Source organism: Palaemon carinicauda, chromosome 36, assembly GCF_036898095.1.
Source record: "Palaemon carinicauda isolate YSFRI2023 chromosome 36, ASM3689809v2, whole genome shotgun sequence".
NCBI lineage: Eukaryota > Metazoa > Arthropoda > Malacostraca > Decapoda > Palaemonidae > Palaemon > Palaemon carinicauda.
In genome coordinates, this window is record NC_090760.1 from 2,619,043 (window position 1) to 2,634,041 (window position 14,999).

Sequence of the window (14,999 nt, forward strand, 5' to 3'; positions counted from 1 at the left end):
AGTACTGAATTATCGTATGATAATACAGTACAGTACAGTAATACAGTAATAATAATAATAATAATGATAATAATAACAATAATCATTTTATTAACAACAACAACAATAATAATAATAATAACAATACTGTAATAATAATACAGCTTTACGTACGCTATTTTACGCTTTTGTTGTACTGTAGGATGTGTGTGTCTCTCTCTCTCTCTATCTCTCTCTCTCGTACGCTTATTCGAAATGTGATTTTTGCAACAAAGAATATTATTGGATGCAGTACTACGTACGTATACATACAAAAGATTCATGGAAAAGAAGCACATCCATTACATTTGTAGTACTGTACAGTAGTAGCCATCAGCAGCCTTACACCATTCTAATATGGTATGACTGCATCTGATTTGCGTTTCATGTTCGATTTAATTTTACTACGTACTGTACTGTATACTGTACAGTACTGTACAGTATTATCGTATGATCACATTCTCTTTTCGTGTTTTATTTCTTTCTGTGCTGAATTATTTATCATATGTAATGCAATGAACAATCAGTAAGAGCAGATATTACTAATTACAGTATTAATGGAATTACAGGTAACAAAATATCGTATTTGGTTGTCTTCAGATTTCGCAGTATTTTCGAATTTTCCGGAAAATCCGCGATATGTATATATATATGGGTTATGGAAAAAACCCGCGAAGTGGTGAATCCGCGATTGTCGAACCGCGAAGTAGCGAGGGTTCACTGTATATCACTGTAGTCAAATATAACCTAGGAAGCTACTTTAAAGGAACTTCCATAAGGACGACATGGCTACCTCACCTAAAAATGGATTTTTCGCTTCGCTCAAAATCCGTTTCTTCAGCCTAGGGTCTGCCGAAGCAGGACTAGTCTTCTAGACCGCAGGGGAGAAGGTGTCGGCATCATACTACCACTTCAGGTGCAGCCTAGGGAGGCTTAGCCTCCTATGCCGGCAGCTGTAAGCCAGCAGGGGGAGTGACTACTCGCCCTGCTGCTCTGCTGCTGGCAGAAAGACTGAATACTCTGAGGTTCTGTCGAAAACCAAAGCCGGGATTTCCCCGGCAAAGGTGGGAGACAGAAAACCCTAGCCTAGTCAAGCCGGAGTGAACTACTCTAAGGGAAGACCAGATAGGGTTCTCGCCTACGGCGGCACTCAGAGGGAAGGAGGGTTACCCTTAATTCTCCACAGGAGACAAGTATCGAGTTATTTAATTCTAGGAGATGTACTATCTCCCGTTGAATTGAAAAAAACGATACACGAGGGTAAACGGGGATAATATCTGAAAGTATACTACAGCGCATAGGCTAGGTAGCCTAGCGCGAGACGAGATCTCGGTTACCTAAATCGCCGAAACTCTAATGTATACGATCGACAAAAGGAAGAGTAGATTATGCATAAAATATATATCTTTACTAGTATAATAGCGCCTAAATAGCTTTCATAATTTATTAATGCTATTACTACCGGGAAAGTCGTTCTGCTAACTAAATAACACATGCATAACGAACGACAGCACCCATGGCACCTCCGGTGACAGGCCTAGCTCCTTAACACAATAAATTACTCTAATTTCACTGTGAAGCAGGAGCTAAAAACTATACACTGTAAAGAATAAATACTCAACTTTCCAGAGGCAAAAGAAGCTAGAGATTGCATATTAATTCCTCACAAAAGCGATCAAAAACTTTAGATCAACAGGGAACACCACCGTGCGAAATCACTACAAAAATAGGAATGAGCGCCATCTTGGATACTCGTAGTAGTAGGGGAGGAAGGGTAACCTTGACATCGGCTTCCCTTCTGTTTTCGCCACTCTTCCCCCTCGAAACAAAAACGCTATTCGGGGTGAAGATTGCTATGTTTCGTATCAAGATATAAGTCCCGATATTATGCGATATCCTTAAGAGAAATTTTAAGGATATTCGCACCAGGAGTTAGAATTCTGGAGACCTAAAGGTCAATTCTCTGGTTATATCACTATAGCCAAATATCCCTCAGAAAGCTACCTATAGGAACCTTCCATCAGGACGACATGGCTTGAGCCCAAAAAAGCACGTCTACAATCATCATTGAACCACGGTTTGTCCTTCACTCGGTACCTTAACATACGAGAAGGGATACACCTATCAATTATTTTGACTAGATTCTCAAAGGGACAACAGGATCAACACTACTATATATTTGTGACCAATTCAGCACATAGATCATGCAAAATCCGGAGTTTCATTCATGTTGCCAATGGACGATAATTTATAGTTTTTAGATCTGTAGTGCTTGATTATAAAGCTTCAGAAATTATCTAAATTGTGTTATAGCAAAACTATATTCTGTTTTCTGACTTTTTTTCTAAATTCAGCATTTACATTTAATTACGCGACTTGCACATTCACATGTTCCCACTAAATTTCCTTTTTATTTCCTCCAGAATAGCAGCTATGAATATTGTCTATTTTCTTGCCTTCATTTATAGCTTGGCAGTATATTTTCTTGAGCATCTTTTCTCCATAGTGAATACGGGTATACAGTAACGTGAAAATGTCGGTCTTATGGGGGCATAGGAAGAAAACCAAAAAACATTGTTTCCTACAAGAAAATGCAGTATTTCTTGTTATCATAAATTTTGATAATTATTACATCTTAATGTTAAAGAAATTGTGAGCAATGGCATCTGTATAACTTCCCCAGTCGCAGACGATGTATTACACCCTTCGCCCTTCAGTCCTACCACAACCCTGAGAGAGAGTACATGCCCCAGTTTGACCTCTGACATTCAGTCCTTTTTACGTATGTTTTTCTTGTTTTCGGCAAGAATTTCATCATTTCAAAGAGGAAAAGACAATTTCAACATCATCTTGCTAGCATAAGGAAGAAGGAAATTTGCTCTGTTAAGAGTTCAGAAGAGAGAGAGAGAGAGAGAGAGAGAGAGAGAGAGAGAGAGAGAGAGAGAGAGAGAAGAGTGGCCGCCTTGCCTCACAGGAGCCAAAGGAAGCAAGATATTGAGCAAAAGGACCTTTGTTTATGAGTAAATTATGATAAATAACTTTGTTTTCATTTATCAGTATCCCAAAAGAAACATAAAATTCATAATTATCAGGATTTATCATTATTGTCTTTGTAAAAATACAAAGAAAAACTTGGAACGCCAACTGACATTCACTCATTTTTACGTTTGTTTTTTTAATTTGCGGCAAGAATTTTATCATTTCAAAGAGGAAAAGACAATTTCAACATCTTGCTAACATAAGGAAGAAGAAAATTTGTTCTATTAAGAGTTCAGAAGAGAGAGAGAGAGAGAGAGAGAGAGAGAGAGAGAGAGAGAGAGAGAGAGAGAGAGGCGGCCACCTTGCCTCACAGGAGCCATAAGAAGCAAGATATTGAGCAAAAAGGATCTTCATTTATGATTAAATTATGATAAATAACTTGGTTTTCTTTTATTAATACCCAAAAAAATACATAAAATTCCTTATAATCATGATTTATTAATAGTATCTTTGTAAATATACAAAGAAAAACTTTGAAAGCCTGTATCTCAAAACTATACTCATTGACCTTCAAATTCAATAGTCTCCCTTAGTTTTAGATATATCATTGAAATTTGGTAAATAAATTAGAAATACATTATAAAATAATGAAATGAAGCCCTTTTTTCCAATTTTTGTTTCATTTTTTTTTCTGATTTTTAGAGTATAATTTTTTACCATAATGAAAAAATTCATATCTGGCTAAAGAATTTAGAAAAAAAAAACTCTTCATATTATTGGAGGTCTATATAGGGTAATAATATGAGATCTTAGAAATAATTATCAAGGGATAAGATAGACTTTGAAAAACACTAATTTTCAGGTAAATCGCCTTGGCGTTGCAAAACCAAAGGTTAGAGACAAAAATCCTATGCAGATTGGAGATGTCCTAAGTCACCTTAATAAGTGATATGAATGTCAAAGTCCTGTCATTAAAAATTGGCATTAGCCGGCCCGCCCCCCTTTATGCTATTTTTTTTTTTTTACTATTGTACGGTGATTGAAATGCAAACAAAACAGCTGCTGATTCGATTGTTTATGACAAAACAGCTATTTTTTGTTCGATTGTTACTATTTCTGTATGCATTTACGCAATGATTACAGTATAACGTTACTAAGCATACTTTTATCATTATCTTTTAATTTTCTAACCCATTAAAGTACAAGATGGGATAAATATTTATACCGGGTTACTGTAGATATCAGATTCCCTACAGCACTGCGCAAGAGACGATGCCTCAGGAATTGCGCCATATTCAAGATAGCTGCGTATAACTTTGTACAAAAATGGTTAGTGGTCGTTGCATAAGATATGTACACTTAGTTAATCTTAAATTGTATAAATATTGTACAGAACAGTATTACACAACAGACTGTTTATTAACTATGTACTGGAATCTACAATACTATACTGTATATAAACGTTGGCTGATTGTGCAGTGAGTTGTCAAATGTAGTAGTCATCTGAACGAAAATAGTGCACATACGCACTACAGTGAAGCTGTACTGTAGTAATAGTACTGTACGTATAGTAGAATAATAAACACTACAGTACCAGCGAGTATTATACAGTACTGTATTATTTGATAGGAACAATAGAGTTTTACTATAAGTGTATGATGACTACTAGGTAAAATTATAGTTTTGGTCGGGGCAACAACTATGTACTGTAGCCTTACCGTGTCTAGTACATAGTGTACATGTGTGCACAAGTACTATATACTGTATATTTAAAAACAAACTACTCATACTGTGATAGAAACCAAATAAAAACAATATTAGGCAGTACTTAATACTCGAACACCTGCTCGTAGTCAATGGGGCAGCGACTTGTTAGGTTAGGAGTTATCCCATCCTAGGGCATCAAACACTCACAAAATCACCCTTTTCGCACCTGTCTCTGTTACCTAACCCTTGCGAAGAATAGGGTCTGACTGTAAAGAGAGAATTTCAGAGTTGAACTGAGGGAAACTAGTATTAAGTTTGAGAGCCCTCTTGTCCCTCACTTGTTGAATTCAAATGACTTCAACAAGGTATTATCTCAATAAGAGGGTTAAGGATCATGTCTGTCAAGATCAAACCAAGCACTATGGGTAAAGTTTGGTATAATTTTTTCCTTCACTCAACCACATTAATTAGCTGTATTCCACAGACGTTCTGTGATGACATCCATCACATTCTGAGAGTAATCTAATTCATATTCAAATCTGCTTTTCTATAGTCAAAAGAGAGCCCACCCTGATAGGGAAAATGTTAAGCTGGCAGGTTGCAACAAGTAAAAATGTCTAGTTAATTTAGGCAGGCACAACTACTCAGGGCCAAATTATGGCTTGGTCATACCTTGCTCAAATAAGAATCCAGCCAACTACAATACAAGGTGTTAGTAGTCTGAGAAGCACAGTCTAAGTGAAGTATGCTTCCCAAGAACTCCCCAAGAGTGTCTCCCATTATCAAATGTTAAAGTTCTCATCCTTTCTAAGTTTCTGTCATTCAACAACTGCAACTAGACACCTAAAGTATTTGATTACACACCAATATAATTTATACTTCTTTGCAGACTTTTGACTTTTAGATAACACATGCTTTTTGAAAGCTTTCAAATACCTTAAGTTTCTTTCTAGGACTTGCATAATAAAAATTTATATAAAAAATCTAAATGTACACTTTATTCAAATGTAGGCAATGTTACAATCAAAAGCAGTGACTCTTTCACAAACAATGAGTCTATTATTGATTGGTGAAAAACATAAACAATTACTGTATTTAAAAATCACTTATAATGAGTTCATCAATGCCCCAATCTTCATAAGAGCCATCAGGAAGATACCGTCTAATAATAATAGGAATTTTTCTTTCTCTCAATTCCTTAGCAGCAATCTGAAGTGGATCACTCTCTCCATCAATTTCAACCATTACTGGTGCACACATTGCAATCTGCAATGCTCTCGTACCTAGGACCCTTGCTCTCTCATATCTGTAAAAATAAAAACTATAAGTGACTCATCATATAAAATCTTGAATAATAAAAGAACCCTTAACTCTTTCAATCTTAACCAGCCACCCATTGAGATACTACCGCTAGAGTTAAGGAGTCTTTTGATTGGCCAGACAGTACTACATTGGATCCTTCTCTCTCGTTACATTTCATTTTCCCTTTGCCTACTCACACACCAAATAGTGTGGCATCTTCTTTACATATTCTCCTCTATCCTCATGCAACTGACAACACCAAGATCACCAAACAATTCTTCTCCACCCAAGGGGTTACTGCACTGTAATTGTTCAGTGACCACTTTCCTCGTGGTAAGGGTAGGAGACACACTAGCTATGGCAAGCAGCTCTTCTAGAAGGACACTCCAAAATCAAACCATTTTTCTCTAGTCTTGTGTAGTTCCATAGCTTCTGTACCATGGTCTTCCACTGTCTTGGGTTAGAGTTATCTTGCTTGAGGGTACACTCGGGCACACTATTCTATTTTATTTCTCTTCCTCTTGTTTTGTTCAAGTTTTTTATAGTTTATATCGGAGATATTTATTTTAATGTTGTTACTCTTCTTAGAATATTTTATTTTTCCTTGTTTCCTTTCCTCAATGGGATATTTTCCCTGTTGGAGCCCTGGGCTTATAGCATTCTTCTTTTCCAACTAGGGTAGTAGTTTAGCAAGAAGTAATATGTTATTTTTATTAGTAAAATAAATTTTTGAATATACTTACCCGATAATCATGTAGCTGTCAACTCCGTTGCCCGACAGAATTCTATGGAGGGATACGCCAGCTATCACAATACTAGAAGGGGGTGTACTTACCAGCGCCACCTGTGGCCAGGTACTATAGTACTTCTTGTTGACACCTCCTCAATTTTTCCTCGGTCCACTGGTTCTCTATGGGGAGGAAGGGAGGGTCGATTAAATCATGATTATCGGGTAAGTATATTCAAAAATTTATTTTACTAATAAAAATAACATTTTTCAATATTAAACTTACCCGATAATCATGTAGCTGATTCACACCCAGGGGGGTGGGTGAAAACCAGTGTACAAGATTAAAGGATAGCTAAGTATCCCATATTTCATATAACAGTTATCTCAAATAACAATGAAATAATAAGTACCTGGTAAGGAAGTCGAATTGAACCGTTACTCTGCCTCTTTTTTAAGTTCGTCTTCCTTACTGAGCGCAGCGTTCCTCTTGGAGGCTGAATCAACCCAAAGGTGCTAAAGTATATAGGGCTGCAACCCCTACTAAAGGACCTCTACACAACCTCTAACCCAGGCGCTTCTCAAGAATGAATTGACCACCCGCCAAATCAAAAGGATGCGGAAGGCTTCTTAGCCTACCGTAACAACCATAAAAAACAACAATACAAGCATTCAAGAGAAAGGTTAAAAAAGGTTATGGGATTAAGGGAATGTAGTGGCTGAGCCCTCACCTACTACTGCACTCGCTGCTACGAATGGTCCCAGGGTGTAGCAGTTCTCGTAAAGAGACTGGACATCTTTAAGATAAAATGATGCAAACACTGACTTGCTCCTCCAATAGGTTGCATCCATTATGCTCTGCAGAGAACGGTTTTTATTAAAGGCCATCGAAGTAGCTACGGCTCTTACTTCGTGGGTCCTTACCTTCAGCAATGCAAGGTCTTCCTCCTTTAAGTGAGAATGGGCTTCTCTAATCAGAAGCCTTATATAATACGAAACCCCATTCTTGGACATGGGCCTCGAAGGTTTCTTGATGGCACACCATAAGGCTTCTGACTGTCCTCGAATAGGTTTAGACCTATTAAGATAATACTTGAGAGCTCTGACAGGGCAAAGAACTCTCTCTAGTTCGTTACCTACCATGTTGGAGAGGCTAGGTATTTCAAACGATCTAGGCCAAGGACGTGAAGGAAGTTCGTTCTTTGCTAGGAATCCGAGCTGAAAAGAACATGTTGCAGATTCGGTCGTGAAACCAATGTTCTTGCTGAAGGCATGAACCTCACTGACTCTCTTAGCTGTTGCAAGGCAGACGAGGAAAAGAGTCTTGAGGGTAAGGTCCTTGAAGGAAGCTGACTGGAGAGGTTCGAACCTAGGTGACATAAGGAACCTTAAGACTACGTCTAGGTTCCAGCCTGGAGTGGATAGACGACGCTCTTTAGAAGTCTCAAAAGACTTAAGGATGTCTTGAAGGTCCTTGTTGGAAGAAAGGTCCAAACCTCTGTGGCGGAGAACTGAAGCCAACATACTCCTGTACCCTTTAATCGTAGGGGCTGAAAGGGATCTCTCATTCCTAAGATGTAATAGGAAGTCAGCTATTTGGGTCACAGAGGTATTGGTAGAGGATATTGAATTGGCTCTACACCAGCTCCGGAAGACTTCCCACTTAGATTGGTAGACTCTACGAGTGGAAACCCTTCTAGCTCTGGCAATCGCACTGGCTGCCTCCTTCGAAAAGCCTCTAGCTCTAGCGAATCTTTCGACAGTCTGAAGGCAGTCAGCCGAAGAGCGTGGAGGTTTGGATGTAACCTGTCTACGTGAGGTTGACGTAGAAGGTCCACTCTTAGAGGTAGAGTCCTGGGGATGTCGACTAGCCATTGAAGTACCTCTGTGAACCATTCTCTTGCAGGCCAAAGGAGGGCAAACCAGCGTCAGCCGTGTCCCTTCGTGCGAGATGAATTTCTGCAGGACTTTGTTGATTATCTTGAACGGTGGGAATGCGTAAAGGTCGAGATGGGACCAGTTCAGCAGAAAAGCATCCACATGAACTGCTGCAGGGTCTGGAACTGGGGAACAGTACAGCGGAAGTCTCTTGGTCATGGAGGTGGCAAACAGATCTATGGTAGGTTGACCCCACAAGGTCCAAAGTCTGTTGCACACACTCTTGTGGAGGGTCCATTCCGTGGGAATGACCTGATTCCTTCTGCTTAGGCGATCTGCTGAGACGTTCATATTGCCCTGAATGAACCTCGTGACCAAAGTGAGGTTTTGACTTCTTGACCAAATGAGGAGGTCCCTTGCGATCTCGTATAGGCTCCTCGAATGGGTCCCTCCTTGCTTGGAGATGTAAGCCAAGGCTGTGGTGTTGTCTGAGTTCACCTCCACCACTTTGCCTAGCAGGAGGGACTTGAAGTTCAGCAGGGCTAAATGAACTGCTAGTAGCTCCTTGCAGTTGATGTGGAGCGTTCCCTGTTCTTCGTTCCACGTTCCCGAGCATTCCCGTCCGTTCAAGGTCGCACCCCAGCCCGAGTCCGATGCATCTGAGAAGAGATGAAGATTGGGGGTCTGAATAGCCAACGATAGGCCCTCCCTGAGAAGGAGATTGGTCTTCCACCACAAGAGAGTGGTCTTCATCTCTTTGGTGACTGGGATAGAGACTGCTTCGAGAGTCAAACCCTTGTCCCAATGAGCTGCAAGATGGAATTGAAGAGGGCGGAGGTGGAGTCTCCCTAGTTCGACGAACAGGGCCAGTGATGAAAGGGTCCCTGTGAGACTCATCCACTGTCTCACCGTGCAACTGCTCCTCTTCAGCATGCTCATGATGCAATCTAGGGCTTGGCTTATCCTTGGGGCCGATGGAAAAGCCCGAAAATCCTGACTCCGAATCTCCATTCCCAGGTACACAATGGATTGGGAGGGAATGAGCTGAGACTTTTCTATGTTGACTAATAGACCCAGTTCTCTGATTAAGTCCAAAGTCCAGTTGAGACTCTCCAGACAGCGACGACTCGTGGAGGCTCTCAACAGCCAGTCGTCTAAGTAGAGGGAGGCTCTGATGTCCGATAAGTGGAGGAATTTTGCTATATTCCTCATCAGATGCGTGAACACCATAGGAGCTGTGCTTAGGCCAAAACACAGGGCTTGGAATTGGTAGACAACCTTTCCAAAAACGAATCTCAGGAAAGGTTGGGAGTCTGGATGAATAGGAACGTGAAAGTAGGCATCTTTCAAGTCCAACGAGACCATCCAGTCCTCCTGCCTGACTGCTGCTAGGACCGACTTCGTCGTCTCCATCGTGAACGTCTGCTTGGTGACATACGCATTGAGCGCGCTGACGTCCAGCACCGGTCTCCAACCTCCTGTCTTCTTGGCCACCAGAAAGAGACGGTTGTAGAAGCCCGGGGAATGATGGTCCCGGACTATAACCACTGCCTTCTTCTGCACAAGTAGCGATACCTCCTGGTGCAACGCTAGCCTCTTGTCCTCTTCTTTGTAGTTGGGAGAGAGGTTGATGGGAGATGTGGTCAGAGGGGGTTTGAGGCAGAATGGAATCCTGTAACCCTCCCTCAGCCAACTGACAGACTGTGCGTCTGCACCTCTCTTTTCCCAGGCTTGCCAGAAGCTCTTGAGTCTGGCTCCTACTGCTGTCTGGAGATGCGGAGAGTCAGTTTTTTCCTTTAGAGGCCTTGGAACCTTTCCTAGACTTGCTCCTGGAAGAGTCTGGACGGGAGCTTCCTCGGCTGGGGGCTCTACCACGAAAGGGCGGTATGAACGTCGTAGCAGGAGTATCAGCTACTGGGGTGCGATAAGTCCTAGGGACTGAGGTAGCAACCTTAGTCTTACGAGCCGATGAGGCTACAAGATCATGTGTGTCCTTTTGTATCAGGGCAGCAGACAAGTCCTTAACCAGCTCTTCGGGGAAGAGGAACTTCGAGAGCGGAGCGAAAAGGAGTTGAGACCTTTGACAAGGTGTAATGCTGGAGGAAAGGAAGGAACAAAGCTGTTCACTTTTCTTAAGAACCCCTGATACAAACAACGACGCAAGCTCGCCAGACCCATCTCTAATGGCCTTATCCATGCAGGACATCAGTAGCATGGCAGAATCCTTGTCCGCAGGGGAGGTCTTCTTGCTGAGGGCCCCCAGGCACCAGTCTAGGAAGTTGAACATCTCAAATGCTCTAAAAACACCCTTCAGAAGGTGATCAAGGTCTGAGAAGGTCCAGCAAACCTTAGAGCGCCTCATTGCAGTTCTACGAGGCGAGTCTACCAGACTTGAGAAGTCAGCCTGGGCAGAGGCAGGTACTCCCAAGCCTGGTTCCTCTCCTGTGGCATACCAAACGCCCGCTTTAGAAGTGAGCTTAGTTGGAGGAAACATGAACGAAGTCTTGCCAAGGTGCTGCTTAGTCTGCAACCACTCCCCTAAGATCCTAAACGCTCTCTTAGAGGACCTTGCTAGGACTAGCTTAGTAAAGGTAGACTTAGCTGGCTGCATGCCCAGCGAAAACTCAGATGGTGGAGAGCGGGGAATAGCAGAGACAAAGTGGTCTGGGTATACCTCCCTAAACAGAGCCAAGACCTTACGAAAGTCAATAGAAGGCGGGGAAGACTTGGATTCATCCACGTCTGATGAGGGATCCAGGTGTGCCGCCTCATCATCAGACGCCTCATCACCAGAGTGTAGCGAAGAGATCGGAAAGGTATGCTGAACAGCAGAGTCAGTACGAGCTGGAACATCAATATTAGTGGTTTCCTCTTCAAGACTCTGTTGAGGGAACACCTGAGGCTCAGACTGCAAAGGCTGAACAAAAGCAGAAGCAGAAGGTAGGCGCATGGGTGGAGGAGGCTGACTCCTGGCATGAGTGGCTGAACTCAAGGGTTGAGCTTGCTGAGAGGTTGGCGGAAGCGGAGTAGTAAGTTCCTGTTCCTGTGGTGTGAGCGGAGAGCGATGAGATAGAGGCTGCGCAGAACAAAGTAAATGTCTCGCCAGTTGAGGCTCCTGAGGCGCAAGGCTAAGGTGTTGTGGTGCTTGCCTAGAGGAGGGTTGAGCTCGCTGCAGCGAGAGCTGAGGAGACTGACTCATGGTTGGGAGAGGTTGTTGTACCTCGACTGAGTGTTGCATCACTGGTGGAGCAGCAAGTGGAAGTGGAGGAAGAGGGGTATAAGCCTCCTGATCCCATTGCTGAGGTTGCCTTAAGGAAGGCGGAGGCTGAACACCACTGAGAACAGTAAACTCAGAACGTGGCTCAACATCGTACGCCTGGCAGGTGGTACTGCGGTCAGGCGGAGCGAGCGCAGGCGGAGCGAGCGCAGGCGGAGCAAGTGCAGGCGGAGGCGGAGGCGCAACCTTCTCAGCTCGACACTCACGCATCAAGACCGAAAGTTGTGACTGCATGGACTGCAGAAGAGACAACTTGGGGTCGGCAGACACTACGGTCTGCTGAGGCAAAGCCTGAACAGTAGAGATCTGTTGCGGCAGAACCTTACTCCTCTTGGGCGGAGTGCAGTCGACTGATGACTGTGGCGAGTCAGAGCTGAGCCAATGACTGCAGCCCGGTTGAGCGCTCGCGTACTGGACTCTGCGTTTGAGTGGTCTAGAGACCTGAGTCCAGCGTTTCTTCCCTGACAATTGATCAGCGGACGAGTAAAAGACGGGCTCAATCGTCTGCAGGTGGGAGTGACGGTCTCTGGAAGACACGCCCGCAACCACCGAGGATACTTCTGTGCGCCGATCAAGGCCTGCCGAACCCTTTTGCCCTTCGACATTGCTTCTCCCCTGGGCATGGGAGCTTGCAAGAGGTCCCGGACTGGGAGGACGACTGGCGCGCACAGAAGTATCCTCACGCACCACACTGACACTGACACTAGCACTTGGCACTGCACTGACACTAGCACTCGTCACAGCACTGGCACTAATACCACCCACTGCACTCTTGACCTTAAGCTCCTTGACTTCGGCCATAAGAGACTTATGATCGCTAACCACTGACTCTACTTTATCGCCTAAGGCCTGAATAGCACGCAACACAACAGACATATCAGGCTGAGGGCAAATAGTAGGTTCGGGGGTAGCCACTACAGGGGTAGGAAAAGGTAGGGGATCATGAGGTGAGGAAAAAAGTGAAGAGTGAGAAGAACTCCTCCTAACTCTGCCTCTCTCTAACTTAGTTGAATATTTCAAAAGACGGACAAAATCAAGTTCCGAAAGTCCGGCGCATTCCTCACATCGATTTTCTAACTGACAGGGCCTGTCCCTACAGTCAGAACAAGCGGTGTGAGGATCTACCGAGGCCTTCGGAATACGCCTATTACAAGACCTACATCGTCTATGGGTGGGGGCTTGTGAAATATCAGACATCTTGAATCCAAAGAGTTAGCCAAGTGGGGTTTCAAAATCAAGCAAAAGATCGTTAACCGTTAATCAGGACTATATAAAAGCTATCTAAGCTAATATAAGAAGGTTTCCAGTAAAGCGACAGCCGAAATCAAAGAGAAATACTTCACCAAATTCGTGAAAATACTCCAAGAACATAAGCGTATCCCAGAACGTCTTGCCGGAAGCACGACAGAGGAAAAATTGAGGAGGTGTCAACAAGAAGTACTATAGTACCTGGCCACAGGTGGCGCTGGTAAGTACACCCCCTTCTAGTATTGTGATAGCTGGCGTATCCCTCCATAGAATTCTGTCGGGCAACGGAGTTGACAGCTACATGATTATCGGGTAAGTTTAATATTGAAAAAATAATAATAATAATAATATACCATCCCCTCAAAAAAAATCATATCACAAGTACATGGCCCTTTATTGATATCTTGCTTATCAACTTATTTTATGTAAAAAAGTATTAGAATTAATTATTCAAAATAGTTCTTATTGTACAGCTGATTAAATTCCTTTCTATTTAGCCCATGTACTTTAATACACGTCATAAATTTGGTTCCTGGAGATGTGAGGATGTTGATTTTTTAAATAGGTCAGAATTCCACGATATAAATTTTTTAATATGTTCCTATGACACAACAGTCAACGAAGTACTTACAACACACTATCATTTATAAAATCCCAATGCAATATCAAAATACCTACGCACAGTAATATTAACCCTTTAATATTGGTCACTTTATCTTAAACTTGGATAGTGAGTTATTGGGTATTTTTGACTGGCCAGATAGTACTATATTGGATCCCTCTCTTGTTACGGATTTTTCCTTAACCTATAAAAACACTAGATAGATAGGCTATTCTTTAAACATTCTACTCCCTTCACACATCTAAAAACACTAAGGCATCAATGACCTTTGATGTCAGGATGCCCCAAAACCTCAAATTATTCATTCATTCTAAAAGCACTAAGATGACTGAAAAATTCTTCTTTACCACACTATAATTGTCCAATGGCTACTTTCCACTTGGTAAGGGTGGAACAGACTCTTTAGCTATGGTAAGCAGCTCTTCTAGGAGGACACTGCAAATCAAACCACTGTTCTCTAGTCTTGAGTAGTATCAAAACCTCTGTACCATGGTCTTCCAATGTCTTGCTTGATGATACACTCAGGCACACTATTTCATAGGTTTCCTTTTTTTTCTTTTCTCACTGAGCTATTTTCCCTGTTGGAGTTCTTATAGGGCTTATAGCATCCTACTTTTCAAACTAGGTTTATAGCTTAGCTATTAATAATGTAATAATAATAATAATTTATTCTCCTTACTGGACATGAAAGTGAGTGCAATCAAAAGTAACAAACTAGTTGTTGGAATACAATGACAATAATGCAGTTGGTAGTGATGGCACAGCTGCAAAAAGGTTTCTTTGCTGTAAAACCTGACATCAATGGAAGTGGTAATTCGTTTTTTTGACTTACATGGAACTGATCTATATTTTGCTGGACAGTGTTTCTCCTCTCAACATTGAAAATTGTCCTATAAGGAGGGAACAAATCTTCAACACTATTGCAGTCAAACCTCTTGACGTGAAGGAATCTGCTTACGAAACTTTCACACTGCAAAACGCGATGTGAAGAATTTTACAACTCGCATCACTAAAAATGTTTCAGACTACGAAAGGAGGTATGGTGCAAGAGCCTGACCGTATCCGAGACTGATTTCAAAATTTGCATACAGCCAACCCATAAACTCAATACCATTCTCCAACGCTCCCAGTGGATTATGAGCTAGTAATCGGTGATAGGCGGACTAGTGAACAGAAGTCGGTGAGCTGGCAATTAGAGATAGGAGAACTAATGATAGGCATTTCGCAACGTCCAGATCGTG

General features: G+C 42.3%; 1 protein-coding gene across 1 annotated transcript in view; it reads right to left on the minus strand.

The window, feature by feature from the left end:
* Positions 1-5,674: 5,674 nt before the first annotated feature.
* Positions 5,675-14,999, minus strand: part of Polr2F (RNA polymerase II subunit RpII18) — a 57,174-nt gene continuing 47,849 nt past the window's right edge. The window contains exon 4 of the mRNA XM_068359872.1: positions 5,675-6,010. Coding sequence (XP_068215973.1) covers positions 5,800-6,010 — 211 coding nt within the window. The 3' untranslated portion in view covers positions 5,675-5,799. The remainder of the gene's footprint in view (positions 6,011-14,999) is intronic.